Source organism: Bufo bufo, chromosome 4, assembly GCF_905171765.1.
Source record: "Bufo bufo chromosome 4, aBufBuf1.1, whole genome shotgun sequence".
Lineage (NCBI taxonomy): Eukaryota > Metazoa > Chordata > Amphibia > Anura > Bufonidae > Bufo > Bufo bufo.
The window spans coordinates 315,582,708-315,605,778 of record NC_053392.1 but is presented as its reverse complement, the minus strand read 5'-3'; the positions used below and the strand labels follow the sequence as shown (position 1 = coordinate 315,605,778).

The window sequence follows — 23,071 nt, the reverse complement described above, 5'->3', positions numbered from 1 at the left end:
TAGGGCTGCAACGGTTAATCAAAGTAAATCGATAATATTCGATAACAGGATTCGTTGTCAACGAATGCCGTTATCTAATAATTGGCCGATTCATTGCTAAGCGGACGAGCGGTCAGGCGCTATGCCTGCAGGTCCCTAACCGCCAGTAACTTTTAATCAGCGCATCTTTATTACCTTACAATGAAGCTCCGGTAACAGGCAGAGCGGGCGACGGCGTAACGTCACTTACTCAGGTGATGCGCCTGCTCCATTCATAAAGTAGGCGGAGCCGCCGCCCGCTCTGCCTGTTACCAGAGCTTCATTGTAAGGTAATAAAGATGCGCTGATTTAAAGTTGAAGTAAAAGTTTCTGCCGGTTACTGCTGTGAGCGGCGGGGCCGAGGCTGTTATGGGAGGGGGATCTGTGGATGACACTGCTATAGGGGAGATCTGTGGATGACACATATAGCATAAGATGCTATATGTGCCATCCACAGATCCCCCCCCCCCCAATAACAGTGTACCATCCACAGATCCCCCTAACAGTGTACCATCCACAGATCCCCCTAACAGTGTGCCATCCACAGATCCCCCTAACAGTGTGCCATCCACAGATCCCCCTAACAGTGTGCCATCCACAGATTCCCCCCCCCCCAATAACAGTGTACCATCCACAGATCCCCCCCCCCCAATAACAGTGTGCCATCCACAGATCCCCCCCCCCCAATAACAGTGTGCCATCCACAGATCCCCCCCCAATAACAGTGTGCCATCCACAGATCCCCCCCCAATAACAGTGTGCCATCCACAGATCCCCCCCCAATAACAGTGTGCCATCCACAGATCCCCCCCAATAACAGTGTGCCATCCACAGATCCCCCCCAATAACAGTGTGCCATCCACAGATCCCCCCCCCAATAACAGTGTGCCATCCACAGATCCCCCCCCCTATAACAGTGTGCCATCCACAGATCCCCCCCCCAATAACAGTGTGCCATCCACAGATCCCCCCCCCAATAACAGTGTGCCATCCACAGATCCCCCCCCCAATAACAGTGTACCATCCACAGATCCCCCTAACAGTGTACCATCCACAGATCCCCCTAACAGTGTACCATCCACAGATCCCCCTAACAGTGAACCATCCACAGATCCCCCCCCCAATAACAGTGTGCCATCCACAGATCCCCCTAACAGTGTACCATCCACAGATCCCCCCCCCCAATAACAGTGTGCCATCCACAGATCCCCCCCCCCAATAACAGTGTGCCATCCACAGATCCCCCCCCCCAATAACAGTGCGCCATCCACAGATCCCCCCCCCCAATAACAGTGTGCCATCCACAGATCCCCCCCCCCAATAACAGTGTGCCATCCACAGACCCCCCCCCCCAATAACAGTGTGCCATCCACAGATCCCCCCCCCCAATAACAGTGTGCCATCCACAGATCCCCCCCCAATAACAGTGTGCCATCCACAGATCCCCCCCCAATAACAGTGTGCCATCCACAGATCCCCCCCCCAATAACAGTGTGCCATCCACAGATCCCCTCCATAACAGTGTGCCATCCACAGATCCCCTCCATAACAGTGTGTCATCCACAGATCCCCCCCATAACAGTGTGTCATCCACAGATCCCCCCCATAACAGTGTGTCATCCACAGATCCCCCCCATAACAGTGTGTCATCCACAATTTGTTTTAATATGGCCTTTGAACATAATTTTTCAAGTAAAATCATATAAACACCTTTTTTTGTCATTTTGGTGTTTTTTCCCGATTAAATCGATGAAATTATCGACCACTAAACGATTATTCAAATAATCGTTAGCTGCAGCCCTAGCGGAAATGCACAATGCTCTATAAAATCCACAAAAAAACAGGTAAGATCTGCACCAGATGTCCCTAATGGAGCATAGGGGAGGAAATCTGTCTTCTTTGGACCATTATCTACAGTAATACATGAGTAGCACTACCGACCACTACACCGCGGTCAAAATTATTATGCAAATCGGAACAAAGTGTCAAAGATATTTTGTTTTTCAATTAAACTCATGGGTGGTATCGTGTCTCACAGCTCTGAATCGCTGAAGTCAATCTCAAACACCTGTGGTAATTAGTTTGCCAGGTGAGCCCAATTAAAGGGAAACTACTTAAAGGGGTTGTCCGGGCTTTTACTATCGGTGGTGGTCCGACTCCCGACACACCCACCGATCAGCTGTACGAGGAGACGGCGCGCACAGTGCACACGTCCCATCTCTCTTCCTGTTCACCGCTGTCTATGGCAAAGATCATGGACAGGAATAGAGAAGAGAGGCGGCAAGTGCGCGCCGTCTCCTCATACAGCTGATCAGCTTGGCTCCGACACCAGGGAACTGATATTGATTACCTATCCTGAGGATAGGACATCAATAGGAACAACCCCTTTAAGAAGGATGTTCCACATTATTAAGCAGGCCACAGGTTTCAAGCAATTTGAGAAAGAAAAAGGATTTCTCTGCTGCTGAAAAGTGTCAAATAGTGCAATGCCTTGGACAAGGTATGAAAACGTAAGGTATTTCCTAAAAACTTAAAGGGAACCTGTCATCAACTTTATGGTGACCTCACTGAGGGCAGCATAAAGTAGTGACAGAAATGCTGATGTCAGTGGTGTGTCACTCATGAGCTAAAAGTAAGTGGTTGCCGAGAACCAGCATCATAATCATTGCAGCCCGGGCCTTGAAAAGAGTCAAATCTACCTGAGAAGAGTCCTGGTTATTCCTAATCTCCTGCTCTCTCACCCATCTGCTGATGATTGGCAGTTCTCTCCTAGACAGAAAGGGAGAAAACTAGGTAGAAGCCTGTCAGTCATCAGCAGGTGGGCAGGAGATCATGAATAACCAGGACTCTTCTCAGGTGGCCGCGACTCTTCTCAGGTGGCCGGGACTCTTCTCAGGTGGCCGGGACTCTTCTCAGGTGGCCGGGACTCTTCTCAGGTGGCCGGGACTCTTTTCCAGGCCTAGTCTGCAATGATTGTGATGTTTGTTCTCGGAAACCACTTACTTATAACTTATAAATGACAGACCGCTGAAATCAACTAACCTGTGTCTACTTTATTCTGCCGTTAGTATGGACAGCATGAAGTTGATGACAGGTTCTCTTTAAAGGGTTTCTGTCACCAGAATTAACCCTATTAAACTAGCTGACATTAGCGATGTGCTCATGTCAGCTAAACCTAACTAGTCTATTCCTACTTATATCTATGCCTCCGTTACTCCAGAAATCACAAGTTCAACAGATGCAAGACCATTTAGGAAAAATCAGAGAACAATATCATTTGCATAATAATTTGGAAAGCGATGTGCTGTTTATTTTCCTACTGCCCCCATTCCTCCGCTGTCAGTGCTCAGAGCTGCATTGAAATACATTGTCATGAGTCCCCTCCATTGGTCGAACAGCACAGCCGTCCAGACCGTGTATTTCACTGCTGACCACAGGGGAACTGTCCAAAATCGGGGTGACAGATTCCCTTTAAAGGGGTTGTATTAGACTCCATCTATGGCTCACGTCTGGTACTGAAGCTCTGCCCTAACTCCATGCACTAGAATAAGGGCTCATGTACACCACCGGAACGGAACATCTGGCCCCTGATAGAACAGTACTAGCCTTGTCCGTAATGCGGACAATAATAGGACAGGTTCTATTTTTTTGCAGAACAGACATACGGAAACTGAATGCACACCGAGTAACTTTTTTTTACGGACACATTGAAATGAATGGTTCCGCATATGGTCCGCAAAAAATAAAAATAAAAAATAAAAAAATGAACAGACACGGAAAGAAAATACGTGTGTGCATGAGCCCTAAGCCATATGGAAAGGACATTCCTTCAAACCACTTGTTTACCAGGTAAGGCCTCATGAACACAAACGCCTGCCGGCCTTTCCGTACACGCAGTTTACCGTCCCCAATGCACGGCCAACATCCGTGCGGCTGCCGCAGATGGATCCAGAACCATTCAACTTGAATGGGTCCGTGATTTGTCTGCACCGCAAAAAAAATAAAAAATAGAACAAGTTCTATTTTTTTTTCTGATGCAAAGGCACGGAGAGAGACTCCACGGAAGCACTCCGCACCGCATCGTCTGGATGGTTCCGCATCCGCGGATGCCTGTATATTGCGGACCTGCTGTTTGTGAGCTGCAATATGGGCACCGCCGGGTGCATGAGGCCTGAGGTTGTGGATACCACACTGCAGACAGTAAATGGGGCCTGTATTCTGCAGGTAGTGCCCACAGGGCAATGACAAGGGACCTGCATGTATTAGGGGGTTGTTACTTGAGCAATTACCTGCCATACTGAGTAACTTACAGTGTATGCCTCAACTGCAAAGTTCGAGTCCATGCTCAGAAGCTGCAGCACAGCTGACTTCTGTCACATTTGCAGCTGAGCACAGTACACAGGGGGCCACTTACCTCTGCACGCTATCGCTGAGCTGGGCTCTCTGGAAGTCGGCCGCAAGCCGCCGGATCTCTTCCCAGTCGGCAGACATGTCTGTGGTGCTGAAGAGTCACACACACGTCATGCTACGGCGCGCAGAGGAGGCCAAGACAGCACACTTCGCGTTCGGCACTGCAGAGGAAAGAGAAGGAGATATCGGAATTCAGTATCATATTACGTGTCAGCGATTATATCCCGAGTACTACATATACCACGACCTACCGCCAGCGGGACGCGAACACCCCACTATGTGAGCGGCCTATAGACAGGCGCCCCCGCTATACAGCGCTTCTACACTGCGCCCCCTGCTGGCAGCGCTACCGCATTTTTTCTCATCCGAAAAGTTGTACAATTACAAATACATTTATTGATTTATCCTAAAAATATGCACATTATCCAGTTAAAAGAGAGAAGGGTACATTTACTGCAGCAATCCAAGGGTGCCCGCACACCTGGCATAAAACTATGCCATACAATCTGCAACGGTGAGGCATTGGCGTCATTTAACGCCTACAGTACAGACGAGGCCTAGAGCCATGGATGGATTCCGTGGCAAACAACTGGCAGCCACCACGTGGCGTCTGCCTCCCATTGTTTTCGATGGAAGCCAGGCTGCTGTTCTTGTGGCCACTAGTGGACCAAAGCCGCGACTGTGCCAAGGAATGGCACGTCTGTGCATGTGAACGGGGCCTAAAAGTATGCCCACACGTAGTGGATACGATGAGGGTTTGTCACTGTGGTTGTGAGTGCTGCAAATCCACAGCGGTTTACATTGTCAGCAAAATGGACACAAAAAATGAAAAAAAAAAAAAAAACTCCATATGACCTGCAGTGCAGACTAAGGCCTCTTTCCCACGGGCGTGTGCGCCCCGCAAAATGCGGGCCCCAATGCACGAGCACAGTCCGTGGGGCAGCCGCATCGGATCGCGGACCCATTCACTTGAATGGGTCCGCGATCCGGCCATTCCGCAAAAAGATAGGACATGTTCTATCTTTTTGCGGAACGGAAGTACGGGACGAAACCCCACGGAAGTAGTGATCTACCCCATCAGGTGACTGCCATAAAAAAAAAAGAAATTAAAACGGTGCCAAAACAGCCATTTTTTGGTCACCTTGCCTCACAAAATGTGTAATATTAATCAAAAAACGATATGTACCCCAACATAGTACCAATAAAAATATCAACTCTTCCAGCAGAAAAGGAGCCTGCACACAAGACAATCGCCAGAAAAATAAAAAATGAATAAAAGTAAAACGTAAAAAAAAAAACTTTAAAAGATTGGTATCTGAGTAATCGTACTGACCAGTTAAATAAAGATAATTGGGGTCATTTACTAACTAGAAATACACCTATATTAGGCGTATTTCTGGCACAAAGGTCATTTGCACCGCAATCTGTGACTTTTGTTTGCTTATGCCAAAATAAGAATTGCAGCTTCAATGCCCTCAGCCAGGGCCGGACTGGCCTGCCGGGATACCGGGAAAATTCCCGGTAGGCCTGAGTGCCGCAAGGCCGCGGCCCTGGTGACAAGTGGGGGCGGCCGGCAGCAGGGCACAGCAGATGAGCACTTCCATTGTGGAAGCGCTCATCTCCATAGTCATCTGTCCTCAGGACAGCGATACAGATGTCTATGCTACGGCAGGGGAGGGAGAGGTGTGTCCCCTCCTGTTCCTCTGATAGGCTGCGCAATGACGTCATCACGCCGCCTGAGCCATATAACGAGGGACACAGGCCGGAAGATGCCTGCACCGCATCGCTGGAGGTAAGTATAAGTGTTTTTTTATTTTTTATATATAGGTACAATACTGGATCATGATGGGGGGCTACTGGCACATAAGTACGACTACTGGCACATAAGGGGGGCTACAGGCACATGATGGGGGGGCTACTGGCAAATGATAAGGGGACTACTGGCACATGATAAGGGGGCTACTGGCACATATGGGGGCTATTGGCACATGATATGGGGGCTACTGGCACATGATATGGGTGTTACTGGCACATGATAAGGGGGGGCTACTGGCACATGATAAGGGGGGCTACTGGCACATGATAAGGGGGCTACTGGCACATGATAAGGGGGGCTACTGGCACATGATAAGGGGGGCTACTGGCACATGATAAGGGGGGCTACTGGCACATGATAAGGGGGGCTACTGGCACATAATAAGGGGGCTACTGGCACATGATATGGGGGCTACTGGCACATGATATGGGGGCTACTGGCACATGATATGGGGGCTACTGGCACATGATATGGGGGCTTCTGGCACATGGGGGGCTACTGGCACATGATAAGGGGGGCTACTGGCACATAATAAGGGGGCTACTGGCACATGATATGGGGGCTACTGGCACATAATAAGGGGGCTACTGGCACATGATATGGGGGCTACTGGCACATGATATGGGGGCTACTGACACATGATTTGGGGGCTTCTGGCACATGGGGGGCTATTGGCAGATGATAAGGGGCGGCTACTGGCACATAAGAGGGCTACTTGAACATGATAAGGGGGGCTACTGGCACATGATAACGGGGGCTACTGGCACATAATAAGGGGGCTACTGGCACATGATATGGGGGCTACTGGCACATGATATGGGGGCTTCTAGAACATGGGGGGCTATTGGCACATGATAAGGGGGTTACTGGCACATGATAAGGGGGCTACTGGCACATAAGGGGGGCTACTGGCACATGATAAGGGGCGGCTACTTGAACATGATAAGGGGGGCTACTGGCACATAAGGGGGGCTACTGGCACATGATGGGGGCTACTGACCCATGATAAGGGGGGGCTACTGGCACATAAGGGGGGCTATTGGTACATGATAAGGGGGCTACTGGCACATGATAAGGGGTGGCTACTGGCACATAAGGGTGCTACTGGCACATGGTAAGGGCGGCTACTGACACATAAGGGGGACTACTGGCACATAATGGGGACTACTGGAATATAATATGGGGGGGTACTTGCACATGATAGGCGGGCACTCTGGCTACTGGCACATGATATGGAGGGGCTCTGGCTGCTGGCACATGATGGTGGGGGGGCTCTTATTACTGGCACATGATTAGGGGGCATCTATGGGGGCGCATCTTACTGGCACATGATTGGGGGCATCTATGGGGGCACATCTTACTGGCACATGATTGGGGGCATCTATTGGGGCACTTTTTACTGGCAGATTATTGGGTGGCACTATAGGGGCATCTACTGAGGCTAAAAAGAAGAGGTATTTTATATGGGGGGCTCTGTATATGGGCATTTTATACTGGGACACATTATGGTGGGTACTTTGGGGAAGGGGGAGGAGCACTATGGGGTCATCTACGGGGGCACTGAGAAGGGATATTTTATATTGGCACATTATGGGAACATTAGCTCAACTGGGGGCATTACAAAGGGGTATGTTTTGCACATTATAAGGAGAATTATTACTGCTGGGGGGGCATTATGGTGGGCTTTATTACTCCCCCATGGTATGACCCCCTAGTAGCAGCACCATCCTCTCCCTGCTTTGCTATCCCTCTGCCCTTTCTCCAAATCCTTATTATGAAATCTTTCTCATTAGCATAAAGCACAACATCAGCTCCGCCGAGCCCCCGGCCAAAGTGTTGAAGTGGTGTTTGAGATCCCCAAGGGCCAAGTCAAGTAACTGTAAGTTTTTATGTGAAATATGTTTATGTTTGTAGTTGATCTTTATTATTGATTTTACATTGCAGATTTTTTATTTTTCTTGCAGCATATGGGTGAGATTTTATAAATATTTTTATTATTTGGTCGAAAGGCTCATTGGGGGGATTGTAACAGGACTGCCGTAAAATATCTAAAATAGCTGGTCAAGTAAAATGTTGCATGCAACAATCATTAAATAGGTGGCCAACAAAAAAGGGGCGGGTCAAAGGGCGTGGTAAAACACTTTCTGAGCATGCTGAGAGTTGTAGTTTTGCAACAGTTGGAGGCATCCTGGTTGGGAAAACACTGTGATAATATGAACAATGGGGGTTCTACAAAAGATCTATCGTGGGGCAAAGTTCATATTCGTGTTTACACACGTGTTTTAAAATGAATGCTTTCCCCTATTATAAACAAGTAAATAAGAACGCAATGCTGTGGGGCTGGTGTGCAACTTTTTCCAGGGCTGGTTTTTATCCCCAGTCCGGCCCTGACTGTCGGCCTCTTCAGTGAGGCTGAGTGTATTGAAATCAATTACCGGCATCCTCTTCCGCAGAGGATGCCGGTAAGAAGCCCAGTCTTTCACCCTTTAGATGCCGTGATCTTACTTGATCACGGCATCTTAAAGAGGACCTTTCATCCGTTTTGACGTAGGGTAATTATGGTATTACCTTGTAGGGCCCCCTCCCCCCCCGTTCGTCCGCTGTGGCCCCCTGATTATTTGGCACGCTGTATCATAATGAGCAGGGGTGGGGTTGAAAAAAAATATATACACAATAGCATCAGTGGGGGCCGCCCTACAAGGTAATACCATAATTAGCCTATGTCAAAACGGAAGAAAGGTCCTCTTTAAGGCTTTAATTACCGCGATCGGCGTTAGCCACCGGTCTCCGCTGTTTGAAACAGCGGAGACCCACAGGCCATGACACCCCCCGGTGCACATGCAAGTGGGCGCCATGTTTGCCTATCGCTCCAGCGCCGTACATGTAGTAAAAGGGTTAATAAATGACACCCAATGTGTAGTTATTCCAGCATAGTGCACGCTGCAATAACAAAACCCCAAAATCTATGGTAGAACTGCTGCTGTTTCTTTACTCTGCTTCCCAAAAAGCAATCATCAAATAAAAAAGTCATATGTAGCGCAAAATAGAACCGATGATAACGGCAACTCATTCCGCAAAAAATAAGCCGTCACACAGCTCCATCAAGAGAAATATAAACGTGTGAAATGACTGTACTGGTCCCTGGAGGCTGTTCAAAAGCAACATGGCGCCTGTAAACCAATCCATCAAAATCGGCGCTGCAAAAGCCAAATGGTGGTCTTTCCCTTCTAAACCCCGCAGGGTAAACAGCGGCTCACAACCCCCATTTATGTCATTTCAGCATCCAGTAGAACCCGTATAACAATTTAAAGGGTGTGGTTTGTTTCAGATGGCACAAGCTGGGCATAACATATTGGGCACTGAAATGCCATATGTGTGGAAAACTTGCAATTTTAATTTCCCACATTCCCCTGCTCACTCCACCCCGTAAAGGAGTTACTGTACTCCGGTTGTTAGAAGTTTTCCCTTATCCACAGTATAGGGATAACTATTAGATTGGTGGGGACCGTTGGGTCCCCTTCTGATCACGGGAATGGGGGCCACGTATCCCCTGCAGCCCCCCTTAAATGAAGTGGCCGGTTACACATGCGCATGGCCGCTCCATTTATTTGTATGGGAGTACAGCGCTCGGCGATCTCTGGAATTCCCATAGAAATTAATGGAGTGACTGCACTCATACCCAACCGGACACTCAGGGGGGCTGCAGTGGTACGGGACCCAAGTTCTCGTGATCAATGGGGGGTCCCAGAGGTATGACCCCCACCAATTTAGTAGTTAACATCTAACAATCGGAATACCCCTTTAATAAATACCTTGAGGGGTGGAGTTTCCAATATAGGGTCACTTCTCAGGGGTTACATGTATTATTTCACTGAGTCCTATGGTATGTCCAGGAAACAGATTAGAGCCAGATGTAGAGTGTTTAGAAAACCAGAAAGCCCAGCATAATAAGGGTACTTTCACACTTGCGGTTTTCTTTTCCAGCATAGAGTTCCGTCCTAGGGGCTCTATACCGGAAAATAACTGATCAGGCATATCCCCATGCATTCTGAATGTAGAGAAATCCGTTCAGGATGCATCAGGATGTCTTCAGTTCAGTCTTTTTGATCAGGAAAAAGATAAAACATCTTTTTCCATAAAACATTTTTTCCATAGGAATGTATTAGTGCTGGAATCCATCCTTCCGGTGTGTGCATAAAAAAGGTGAAAAAATAAATGCCGGATCCGTTTTTCCGGATGACACCGGAAAGACGGATCCGGCATTTCAATGTATTTTTCTGACTGATCAGGTATTTTTCTGACTGATCAGGATTCTGAGCAGTCTTACAAATGCCATCAGTTGGCGGCGACGGAACTGCTTGCTGGATAACTCTGCCGCAAGTGTGAACGTAGCCTTAGAAGAGGCCTGAGCTTTCACACTGGCATACAATGGGCACAACATATTGGGCACTGAGATGGCATATCTGTGTAAAAATTGCAATTTTCACTTTGCACCACCTACTGTGAATAGATTTTTGCAAAACACATGTTGGGTCAAAATGCTCTCGGCACCCCTTGGTAAAGTCTCTGAGGGGTGTGGTTTCTAAAATGGGCCACTTCTTGGAGTGTCTTTTTTTATTTTCACCTCAGAGCCTCTGCAGTTGTCGACCAGTGCTGTGTAAATCCCCATACTAGGCCTCCAATGCACATGATGCTCTTTCTCTTCTGACCCCTGTGTTGTGCCCATACAGCACTTTACGACCGCATATGGGGTGTTGCTGTACTCAGGAGATAATGGGTAACAAATTGGGGGTGCATTTTCTTCTGTTAACCTTTGTAAAAATGAAAAACGTTGGCATAAAGCAACATTTTCTTGTAAAAAAAAAATGAAATTTTTCATTTTCCCAGCCAAGGGTTTCTAAATTCCATGAAATGTCTGTTGGGCCAAGGTGCTCGCTGCACCCCTTTAAAAAATCCTTGGCGGATGTAGTTTCTGAAATGGGGTAATTTTTGGGGTTTCCGCTGTAGGGCTATCTCATGGTGTCTTCAAATGCGACATGACACCTGAAAATTATTTTAGTGATATTTGCCCTCCAAAACCCATATTGTGTTCCTTCCATTCTGAGCCCTGCTGTGTGCATATATATCAGTGTACGAACACATATAGGTGTTGCCGTATTCAGGAGAAAATGGATGATAAATTGTATACTGCTTTTTCTTCTGTAACCCCTTGTGAAAATAATAAGTTTGGGCCTAAAGCGACATTTTCTTGTAAAAAATGTAACTTTTAATGTTCACAGCCGAGTGTTTCTAAATTCTATGTAATTTAAGTTGGGCCAAAATGCTCACTACACCCCTTTAAAAATTCCATAAGGGGAGTAGTTTCCAAAATGGATCTCTTTTTGGGGGTTTCCACTGTAGGGGTACCTCAGAGTATCTTCAAATGTGACATGGTACCTGATAATTATTCCAGTGAAATCTGCCCTCCCAAACCATATGGTGCCCCTCACCTTCTAAGCCCTGCCTTGTGCCCATAAAGTAGTTTACGAGCACATATGGGGTGTTTCAGTATTCAGGAGCAAATGAGTACCAGAATGTGCGGTGCATTTTCTCCTGTTACCCCCTTGTAGAAATTGAAAATTTGGGCATAAGCGACATTTTCTTGTAAAAAAAAAAAAATGTATTTTTCATTTTCACAATCAAGTGTTTCTAAATTCTATTAAAAGCATGTTGAGTCCAAGTGCTCAGGACACATGAATTCCTTTTTGGGAGTTTCCACTGTAGGGGTGCATCAGGGGGTCTTCAAATGTGACATGGCACCTGAAAATTATCCCAGTAAAATCTGCCCTCCAAAATCCATATGTTGCTTCTTCCCTTCTGAGCCCTGCCATGTGCCTATACAGCAGTTCACAAACATACCCAGGACCCCCGCCGATCAGCTGTTTGAGAAGGCATTGGTGCTCCTGAGGCTGCGGCCTTCTCGAAGCTTACCAAGCACAGTGCCGTACATTGTATAGCGGCTGTGCTTGGTATGGCGCTCAGCCCCATTCACTTCTATGGAGCTAATCTGCACCTAGACCATGTGACTGATTAACGTGAGATTACTGGCCTGGGAAAAGCGGAGAGAAGGCCATGGAGCTACTGCAAGCGCCTCTGCCTTCTCGAACAGCTAATTGGCAGGGGTCTCAGGTGTCAGACTCCCAGCGATCAAATACTGATGACCTTTCCTCTGGTATTAAAAGTCTTGGAAAACCCCTTAACTTCTTGAGAAACATCTACAGGGTTAAAAAAGTTTGTAAAATCGTATTTGAATAACTTGAGGAGTGTAGTTTCTAAAATGTCATTTATGGGTGGTTTCTATTATATAAGCCCCACAAAGTGACTTCATAACCTTAACTGGTCCTTTAAAAAGCGGGTGTTTAAAATCCTAAAAAAACAAAATGACATTTACAAAATGATGGCAAACAGCGGTCCGCAATGCACGGCGCCATCCGTGTGCTCACCGATTGCATATGCGGATCCATTCACTTGAATGGGTCAGTGATTGACAAGATTCAGTCTGCACAGCAAAAAAATAGAACGTTATATTTTATTACAGTGCAGAAACACAGACGGAAATCCTACAGAAGCACTCTGTAGTTCTTTTGTGGGCTTTCGCTCTGTGCCTCCGCTCCGTATGTTTTACGGATTGCGGACCCATTCAACTGAATGGGTCCGCATCCGTGATATGGTGTGCACATGGCTGGTGTTCGTATATTGCGGACCGCGGGCCGCAACACGGGCCAGGCCGCACATGTTTGTGTGCATAAGCCCTTAAAGGCTGAGAAATTCACATTTGGAAAATTGCTAATTTTTCCACATTTTTGGTAAAATTAGGATTTTTTTTTTTAAATAAAAGGTGAAACATATCAACTCAAATTTACCACTGTCATGTACAATGTGTCACGAAGAAACAATCTCAGAATGGCTTGGATAAGTAAAAGTGTTCCAAAGTTACCACATAAAGTGACATGTCAGATTTGCAAAAAATGGTCTGGGCAGGAAGGTGAAAACTGGCCTGGGGTAGAAGGGGTTAATGGTGCCATTAAAATATACAATTTGTCCCGCCAAAAACAGCCACTTATATGGCTATATTGACAAAAGAAATGTAAAAAGTTCTGGTAGGAGACAGGGAGCAAAATACTAAAACATTACTCCCAAAATTGGATTGGGCCTGGTTAAAAAACGCACCCTCACACAGCTCCGTAGACCTTTTATCAGTCTAAGGCTACTTTCACACTAGCGTTCGGAGCGGATCCGTCTGATGTTTCATCAGACGGATCCGCTCCGATAATGCAGACGTTCGCATCCGTTCAGAACGGATGCGTCTGCATTAAAACTTGGAAAATTTTCTAAGTGTGAAAGTTGTCTGAGCGGATCCGTTCAGACTTTACATTGAAAGTCAATGGGGAACGGATCCGCTTGAAGATTGAGCCATATGGTGTCATCTTCAAGCGGATCCGTCCCCATTGACTTACATTGTAAGTCTGGACGGATCCGCTCGCCTCCGCACGGCCAGGCGGACACCGGAACGCTGCAAGCAGCGTTCAGGTGTCCGCTCACTGAGCGGAGCGGAGGCTGAACGCTGGCAGGCGGATGCATTCTGAGCGGATCCGCCTCCACTGAGAATGCATTGGGGCCAGACGGATGCGTTCGGGGCCGCTCGTGAGCCCCTTCAAACGGTGCGCACGAGCGGACACCCGAACGCTAGTGTGAAAGTAGCCTAAGGGCTCCGTGCCCGTGCTGCGGACCGCAAATTGTTGTCCGCAATGCACGGGCACTGATCGTGGGGCAGCCTCATGCGGATCGCGGACCCATTCACTTGAATTGGGTCCGCGATCCGCATCTGACGGTCTGCACCGCAAAATAGTAATTCATGCACTACTTTTTTGCAGTGCGGAGGCACGGCCAGAAACAGTGCTTCCGTGGGGTTCCGATCCGTGCTTCCGCACCGCATCTCCGGATTTGCGTCTGCATCCGTGATGCGGAGTGCACACGGCTGGTGACAAGTGCAGCGCGGGCATGAGCCCAAAAACACAGGAAAGACTACATAAATGTGCTATCACTGTAATTGTACTGACCCAGAGAACGGAGGTAAAATGTCAGTTTTACCGCATAGGGAACGCAGTAAAAACAAAACCCATAAAACTGTGGCAGAATTTCATTTTTTTTTTTTTTTCCATTTCCACCCCATTCGGAATATGTTTTCCAGCTTCTCACTACATCGTATAAAACGTGAAACGGTGCGAACAAAAGGTACAACTTGTGCCCCCAAAAGAAACAAGCCCTCACACCGCTACCTGGACAGAAAAATCCAGAAAGGCAAGGGGTTAAAAACTGAAAACAAAACCCTCCAGGGCTCAACACCGACCAATCCGTCCATGTAGTCCAGTCATGTGACCCTGAATTGGTCTTTTTTTTTTAAAGACATCTTGGATTTGGGCAAAGTGGTTTTCTTGGCTGTCTATAATCCCGGGCTAGAAAGGACCGCTAGGGCAGGTCAGGAATAGATGAGCACTAGGTATGGCAGAAGTAACTGTGTGACCACCGCCTGACTAAAGGAAACCTACCCATTCCCCGTGCGCCCACAGTAAACATGGCGCCTGCTTCCGGTGAGCGCCCCCCTTCCCATTGTAAACAAGCCCCTCTAGTAGTCATGGCGCAGCTGTGGATGATGGCGGCGGCGCTCCTGTGTCTGGCTGCGGTCACCCAGGCGAGCACATTGCTGGGTGGTCGCGAGAAAGCCAGGGCGGATTCTGCAGGGGTGAAGCAGGCTCTGGCGTTCGCCCTATACCAGTACAACAAGGGCAGCAATGACGAGTTCGAGGCCCGGGTGGTGAAGGTGCACAATGTGGAGACGCAGGTGAGCGAGGATGTAGCAGGCTGAAGCGGTGTAGTGCCATCTAGTCCCTGCATAGATCACCATTGTGGGCTTTTACATAGAGCTGACATCTTCCATAGTGCTGTACAAGGACGATCATTCACAGCATCCCATGTCAGCAATGCTGCTTACAATCTGGTAGCCCCCTATGTAAGATAACTGGGGGGCGGACATGGCGCGCCACTGGGTGACGATGGTTCATCATGCATGGCGTCCGTTAGGCTATGCTCACATCACTGCTCCATAACAGCAAGAGAAATGGAAGTGCCATTGCCGTCAGATATCGGGAATGAACGGCGCTCAGCAGACCTCGTTTACTATCAGGGAGCCCAGCCGTACGTATGGCCTCTGTCAGCGGATTTGTACCTATGACGCTGACTGACCTGTAGTGTGTTGCCACCATATCCATAGGGGGTCTACAAGTGAGCCGCTATCTTTTTTCCCATGGCCATATGTGTCTGCATTTCTGAGAAAAATGGTTTTAATATATGCAAATGAGCCTCTAGGAGCAACGGGGGCGTTACCGTTACACCTAGAGGCTCTGCTCTCTCTGCAACTGACGTGTCCTCTGCACTTTGACAGGACCAGACAGTGTAGAAGTGATGATGTTTACACTGTCTGGCCCTGCCAAAGTGGAGGGGACGCGGCAGTTGCAGAGAGAGCAGAGCCTCTAGGTGTAACGGTAACGCCCCCGTTGCTCCTAGAGGCTCATTTGCATATATTAAAACCTCATTTTTCTCAGAAATGCGGACACCTATGAACATGGGACCAACACAGATGTCTTCAGCTGCCAAATGCACATGTAACAGGTCAGCCGGTTTCATAGGTACAAATCTGCTGACAGAGGCCCTTTAAAGGAATCTGTGCTGCCCGTATTGGTATGCCCCATTTACCTATAGGGCCCCTGCACAGCTGTACCAATGATATGTCATTGGTTGTATACAGCATATTTGCCCTATGTACCTTCTGTGGGCCCAACAGGTTACAAAAGTGTTGACGTGACATATGTTCAGTCGTCATGTGTCAGTTTATCTTATTTTAAAGGGTCACTGAGTTTTCTGAAAACTTGATTGCTAGAAGGAGGAGAGAGAAGCTCTTGAATATCATGGAGTAGGGATGGGTCAATTATGACAAATATGGAAATCCTGATTAATTGAACATGTAACTTCGATTTATAGAACGATTATTTTGAGTTCTGCCACCTTCTGGCTATGGTCTTGTGTGAGGGCTTGTTTTTTGCTGGATGTGATGTTTTTTTTATTTTTATAGGTACCATTTTGGGGTACATATTTGATCACTTGATATTATGTTTTTTTTCTTGGGTGAGGTGACACTGTTCATCTGATGGGGTAGATCATGTGATAATTTTATAGCGGCGGTTGTTACAGACGTGGCGATATCGCCAAATATGTCTTTTTTTTCTTTATTTTTTATAATTTTTCAATTACTTAACAAGAAAAAAAAATGTGAAAATGGTCTGATCCTCTAGACCAAAATTAGCCTGGTTCTCATGGGGTTAAAGGAGTGGCCAGCATCTACTGTATGGCTTTTACTATAATGCACACTTCATCTCTCTAACATATATATCTTTTTTTTCTTTAAAAGCTTGTGTCTGGGGTACTGTACTTTATGGATGTCGATATTGGGCGTACACAGTGTAAGAAGCCAACTGCAGATGTAAAGAGCTGTAAACTCCACACAGATCCGGCCTTCGTTAAGGTACTGTCAGTCTCCAGCTTAAAAGTACTGTATTTTTCGCCCTATAAGACGCACCTAGGTTTGAGGCGGACTATAAGAAAAAAATATTTTTCATTAGACCTCAGGTCAGACCACCAATCATACCCCCAATGTTAATCATACCTTAGCTCTGACCTCAGATAAGAGCCCTATATGCCTTATATCAGCCCCCATGCCACAAAACACATAAAATAAAAACCACTTACCTCTCCTTCTCCAGACGCCACCGATTCTAACCTCCAGCGATCCACCTGCTCTTTCTGCCGTCGGCTGTACATTGACCTGACGTGCACAGCGTGAGGACACAAAGCGCCCTCACGCTGTGCACAGCCGACAGCCGAGGACCGCTTCCCGGTTGTCCGGAACTAAGTGCTTCCATAATGGAAGTGCTCGTTAATATTCACCCCATAAGGCCCCTTTCAGACAAGCTAGTGTCTCGCTGTGGACGTGCAGGAAAGCACTTGGCCTGAACTCCCAGTGCTGCCTGGGTGGCATAGCATTATATTGATTTATGATGCTATATAACCCTTACAGTTCAGGAATGTATTAGATGACACTGACCTAATTCTCGTCTGCAAGGGGCCTAAGACTCTTTTGGGGGGGAAAAATGCATCTTATGGGGCAAAAACTGTATGCTTAAACGCTATGTACACCTTTGGGGATAAAATTATTATTATTTTTTTATTATTGTTGCATTGTGCTCGTTTTGAATTAAAAATTACTTTTTCAATCAGTCTTTATTTAAAATGTTGAGCCCTTTTCTCTGTATTGCCTTGAGATTCTCTAGTAGCAGGCGGAGTATCTGATCTCTGACCTCCAACACACCCAAAACAGTAACAATTCTTTATTCCAGGTCTACGCGTTTCAGGGGCGAACAGCCCCCTTCATCAGGTAAATGTTTTATTGTCCTGATGAAGGGGGCTGTTCACCCCCGAAATGCCTAGACCTGGAATAAAGAATTGTTACTGTTTTACCGATACTAATCTGATCGCACGTCTTCTGCGTCAGCGCCGGGAAAAGGTCCTGTTTTTCTTCCTTTCAACTGCTGTTTCTCATCCCTGAAACCGCTGCAGCGGTAAGGGTAAAGACCTTGGCAGCAGAACAGATCCCCCGCAAGCAGGACGGGAAAATAAGTATTTCTCACAGACAAGTATTGCAGTAACACATGTTTTGCCATACACATGTTTATTCCCTTTGTGTGTATTGGAACAAAACCAAAAAAGGAAGGAAAAAAAGCAAATTGGACATAATGTCACATCAAACTCCAAAAATGGGCTAGACAAAATTATTGGCACCCTTTCAAAATTGTGGATAAATAAGATCGTTTCAAGCATGTGATGCTCCTTCAAACTCACCTGGGCCAAGTAACAGGTGTGGGCAATATACAAATCGCACATGAAAGCAGATAAAAAGGAGAAAAGTTCACTTAGTCTTTTGTGCGCCACACTAAGCATGGACAACAGAAAGAGGAGAAGAGAACTGTCTGAGGACTTGAGAACCAAAATTGTGGAAAAATATCAACAATCTCAAGGTTACAAGTCCATCTCCAGAGATCTAGATTTGCCTTTATCCACAGTGTGCATCATTATCAAGAAGTCTGCAACCCATGGCACTGTAGCTAATCTCCCTGGGCGTTGACGGAAGAGAAAAATTGATGAAAGGTGTCAACGCAGGATAGTCCGGTTGATGGATAAGCAGCCCCAAAGAAGTTCCAAAGATATTCAAGCTGTCCTGCAGGCTCAGGGAGCATCAGCGTCAGAGCGAACTATCCGTCGACATTTAAATGAAATGAAACGCTATGGCAGGAGACCCAGGAGGACCCCACTGCTGACACAGACATAAAAAAGCAAGACTACATTTTGCAAAAATGAACTTGAGTAAGCCAAAATCCTTCTGGGAAAGCGTCTTGTGGACAGATGAGACCAAGATAGAGCTTTTTGGTAAAACACATCATTCTACTGTTCACTGGAAATGGAATGAGGCCTACAAAGAAAAGAACACAGTACCTACAGTGAAATATGGTGGAGGTTCATTGATGGTTTTTGGGTTGTTTTGCTGCCTGTGGCACTGGGTGCATTGAATGTGTGCAAGGCATCATGAAATCTGAGGATTACCAACTGATTTTGGGTCGCACTGTAGAGCCCAGTGTCAGAAAGCTGGTCTTCCAGCAGGACAATGACCCCAAACATACGTTAAAAAAAAAAAAAACAGAAAGGGATGGCAACACCGCCCTGGAGAGTTCTGAAGTGGCCAGCAAGGAGTCCAGATCTAAATCCCATTGAACACCTGTGGAGAGATCTTAAAATTGCTGTTGGGAAAAGGCGCCCTTCCAATAAGAGAGACCTGGAGCAGTTTGCTAAGGAAGAGTGGTCCAAAATTCCAGGTGAGAGGTGTCAGAAGCTTATTGATGGTTATAGGAAGCGACTGATTTCAGTTATTTTTTTCCAAAGGGGGTGCAACCAAATATTAAGTTAAGGGGACCAATAAATTTGTCCAGCCCATTTCTGGAGTTTGATGTGACATTATGTCCAATCAGCTTTATTTCCTCCCTTTTTTTGTTTTGTTCCAATACACACAAAGGGAATAAACGTATGTATAGCAAAACGTGTGTTACTGCAATACTTTTCTGTGAGAAATACTTCATTTTCTTGAAAAATTTCAGGGGTGCCAACATTTACCGCCATGACTGTATTATCTATTGCGACTTTGTGGCAAACGTTAACACACACGAGGCGCTGCCTCCGTTCTCTCTTTCTCTCCTATATCTTTTAATAATTTAGAGATAAGGTTTATTAGATGATGACTGCACAAAGTGAAAGTAGGAATCACACCGCTAGACAAACAGTTAACCCTTTATGACAAAGCTGCAGAGTATTTTTAATAAAGACCAATTGAAAAATGTTTATTTTTTTTATTTGGCCCAAATTGAGTAAAATGAAATCATAAATAAATAATTAAGGTTGGCCACTTTCTTACAATTATATTGTGTTAGACATACTGGTCCCAGAATCTAAACAATCAGATTGTGACGTTGTGACCTGGGCATCGCCTGACCAACATAGCCATGACTGTGGGCACGCTCTGGTCCCTCGTTTTCTCTTGCTATTGTATACATGGTCTACGCTCTCCCTGTCCACTGCACTTCCAGTATCTCACAAAAGTGAGTGCCCCCCTCACATTTTTGTAAATATTTTATTGTATCTGTTCCTGGGACAACACTGAAGATCTGACACTTTGATACAATGTAAAGTAGGTAGCTTGTATAACAGGGTAAGTTTGGTGTGCCCTCAAAAACACTCAACACACATCCATTAATGTCTAAGGCTACTTTCACACTGGCGTTTCGGGGTCCGGCTGTGAGATCCATTCAGGTCTCTCACAAGCGGCCCAAAACGGATCAGTTCAGCCCTAATGCATTCTGAATGGATAAGCATCCGCTCAGAATGCATCAGTTTGCCTCCGTTCAGCCTCCATTCCGCTCTGGAGGAGGACACCAAAACGCTTGCAGCGTTTTGATGTCCGCCTGACGATACAGAGCCAAACGGATCAATCCTGACTTACAATGTAAGTCAATTGGGACGGATCCGTTTTCTCACTGACACAATATGGTGCAATTGAAAACGGATCCGCCTCCCATTGACTTTCAGTGTAAGTCAAAACGGATCCGTTTGCATTATCGTGAACAAAAAATGCAAACGGATCCGTTCTGAACGGATACAAGCATTTGCATTATAGGTGCGGATCCGTCTGTGCAGATACCAGACGGATCCGCACCTAACTCAGGTGTGAAAGTAGCCTAAACTGCTGGCAACAAAACTGAGTACACCCCTAAGTGAAAATGGACAAATTGTGCCTAAAGTGTCAATGTTTTGTGTGGCCAGCATTATTTCCCATCACTGCCTTAACTCTTTTGGGCATGGAGTTCACTAGAGCTTCACAGGTTGCCCTAGAATCCTCTCCTCCATGATGACATCACAGAGCTGGTGGATGTTTCAGGATGCCCCACAGATGCTAAATAGGGTTTAGGTCTGGAGACATGCTTGGCCAGTCCAGCACCTTTACCCTCAGTTTCTTTTAGCAAGGCAGTGATCATCTTGGAGGTGTGTCTGGGTCATTATCATGTTGGAATACTGCCTGTGGCCCAATTTCCGAAGGGAGGGGGATCATGCTCGGCTTCAGTATGTCACAGTACATGTTGGCATTCCCTCAATGACCTGTAGCTCCCCACAGCCGGCAGCACTCATGTAGCCCGTACCATGACACTCCCACCCCCATGCTTGACTGTAGGCAAGACACGCTTGTCTTTGTACTCCTCACTTAGTTGCTGCCACACACGCTTGACACCATCTAGACCAAATAAGTTTATCTTGGTCTCATCAGACCACAGGACATGGTTCCAGTAATCCATGTCCTCAGTCTGCTTGTCTTCAGCAAACAGTTTGTGGGCTTTCTTGTGCATCATCTTTAGAAGAGGCTTCCTTCTGGGACGACGGCCATGCAGATACAGTGTGCAGCGTATGGTCTGAGCACTGACAGACTGAACCCCCACCTCTTTAACCTCTGCAGCAATGCTAGCAGCACTCGTAAGTCTATTTGAAAAGACAACCTCTGGATATGACGCTGAGCACATGCACTTAACTTCTTTGGTCGACCATGGCGAGGCCTGTTCTGAGTGGAACCTGAAATAAATTTCAGGATGTTCGCTCATCTCTAGTAATAAATGTATAATCTCTGCAGTTCTAACTGGGACCCTTAGAAAACACGAGAATGGAGTATCTCTGTGAATAAAGCGGTGTATGCATGGATGAGCTCCATTCTCTTCTGAGAAAATTATGGAAACGTCTGAGCATTGGACTCACCAGTTCCATAATCGGTGAATGGAGTGGCAATCTCATATGAGAACTAGTGCCTCACACATTAGGTTCAGAGACCCCTTTCCTCGTAATCGGTGGGGGCCTCAAAGTCTCCCAGTAGTTTGACCTGCTAGTGATCAAAAAATTCTCTTCTATCTTGTGGACAAGTGAAAAACGTTGTTTATGGGAAATGAAAAGTGCTTTTTCTTACCAGTTCTGTTTTTTCTTGTAGGTTTCTACTTGCCACGTTGAAGTATTAAAGGTTCCTTGGAAATCCATCACTGAGGTGAAGAAATTTGAATGCCATTAGTTTTTTTTCTGTTTCGGCATATCCAAGCTTTTAGCAACCGTTTTAACTCGCTTGTTACAGCATAGAGTGTGATAAGAATTAGATGCCTGTAGTTTGTAACTTTTTAGTATTATACACAATGGATAACAGCCGCAAATAAAATGTATTCTTTTTAAGAGTAATAAAGTACATTGTGCAGGTCTCATTTTTTGATTGATTCCAGCATGACCAAAGCTAGACTTGCACAGCAGTAATTATACAGAACAGTGCAAACCCCTAGTGCCCCCACAATGGTACTGACAGGAGAGGAGTCCCCACTTCCCACTGACGGGAAACAACGCGGAAGCACAGAATACAAAGCCTCCTCCCCTTTCCTGCCTCAGTTGTTTCTTGTCTCACGGACACTGTTCTCACACAGCCTTGGCCTACAATCACCCAGGGATAGGAGGGCTGTTCTCGGGGACGTGTCTGCCTCCCTTTTAAGCCCTTCATCTTAAGGCAGCCCCGAGCTTCTCCATGTGGGTCTGGGATGACTGCGCGGGATGGTGAGACTTCAGATGGGATTCTCCTTCAGCAAGAGAATCCCGCCCCATACTTTCAGTTTCGTCACGTACGGAGCATGAGTGGAAGGAGATTGGCTGTTCACTTGTAACGCTGGCATTACACCGATAGAGCTGTGAGTCCATGTCTTCACCTGGACCTTTTCCACAAGTCTGGGGATTCCTGTCTAGCCCTCAGCCCGGTAAGGCTAGTTTCACTCTAGCATGCAGGGAATAGCTTGCAGATGCTCTTAGTCCCTGGCAGTGCCGGACGCTACCAGAATGCCATCCAGCCCCATTAACTATAATGGGGATCGGTGGAGATCCAGCAACCTGGCAAATATGACGAGAATAAGCTGTATTTGGCCAATTCTCTGCATATTTGCCAGATTGTGGCTGGATCTCCACCACTATCGCTTCTGGCAGCACTGGATACAGAGAGATCTAGCAGGCAGTTCCCTGTAGGAACCTCTGATAATCACTTTGCACAAAGTGAAGTCCTTAATGAAA

General features: G+C 46.7%; 2 protein-coding genes across 4 annotated transcripts in view; one reads left to right on the top strand and one right to left on the bottom strand.

Moving 5' to 3' along the window:
• UFL1 (UFM1 specific ligase 1) overlaps nucleotides 1–14,746 on the bottom strand; it is a 63,808-nt gene extending 49,062 nt beyond the window's left edge. For 2 of the 3 annotated variants that reach the window (XM_040428781.1, XM_040428783.1), the window contains exons 1-2: nucleotides 4,680–4,757; nucleotides 4,433–4,589 (exon numbers count right to left, since the gene is read on the bottom strand). In XM_040428781.1, the coding sequence (XP_040284715.1) occupies nucleotides 4,433–4,509 (77 nt within the window). In that variant the 5' untranslated portion in view covers nucleotides 4,510–4,589; nucleotides 4,680–4,757. Of the gene's footprint in view, nucleotides 1–4,432; nucleotides 4,590–4,679; nucleotides 4,758–14,633 lie in introns of those variants that run through there. The other variant, XM_040428782.1, reaches the window with a different exon arrangement.
• A 137-nt stretch (nucleotides 14,747–14,883) lies between these two features.
• LOC120998203 (cystatin-like) lies at nucleotides 14,884–22,227 on the top strand. The gene is made up of 3 exons (XM_040428784.1): nucleotides 14,884–15,125; nucleotides 16,749–16,862; nucleotides 21,966–22,227. Exons 1-3 carry the CDS (start codon nucleotides 14,919–14,921, stop codon nucleotides 22,041–22,043), a joined length of 399 nt encoding a protein of 132 aa, XP_040284718.1. The 5' UTR covers nucleotides 14,884–14,918; the 3' UTR covers nucleotides 22,044–22,227.
• Nucleotides 22,228–23,071: the final 844 nt, after the last annotated feature.

Coding starts and splice junctions, on each gene's coding strand:
- LOC120998203 (XM_040428784.1), top strand. CDS start 14,919: ATGGCGCAGCTGTGGATGATGGCGGCGGCGCTCCTGTGTCTGGCTGCG. Junction 15,126..16,748: donor TGCACAATGTGGAGACGCAG/GTGAGCGAGGAT, acceptor TTTCTTTAAAAG/CTTGTGTCTGGGGTACTGTA. Junction 16,863..21,965: donor CAGATCCGGCCTTCGTTAAG/GTACTGTCAGTC, acceptor TTTTTCTTGTAG/GTTTCTACTTGCCACGTTGA.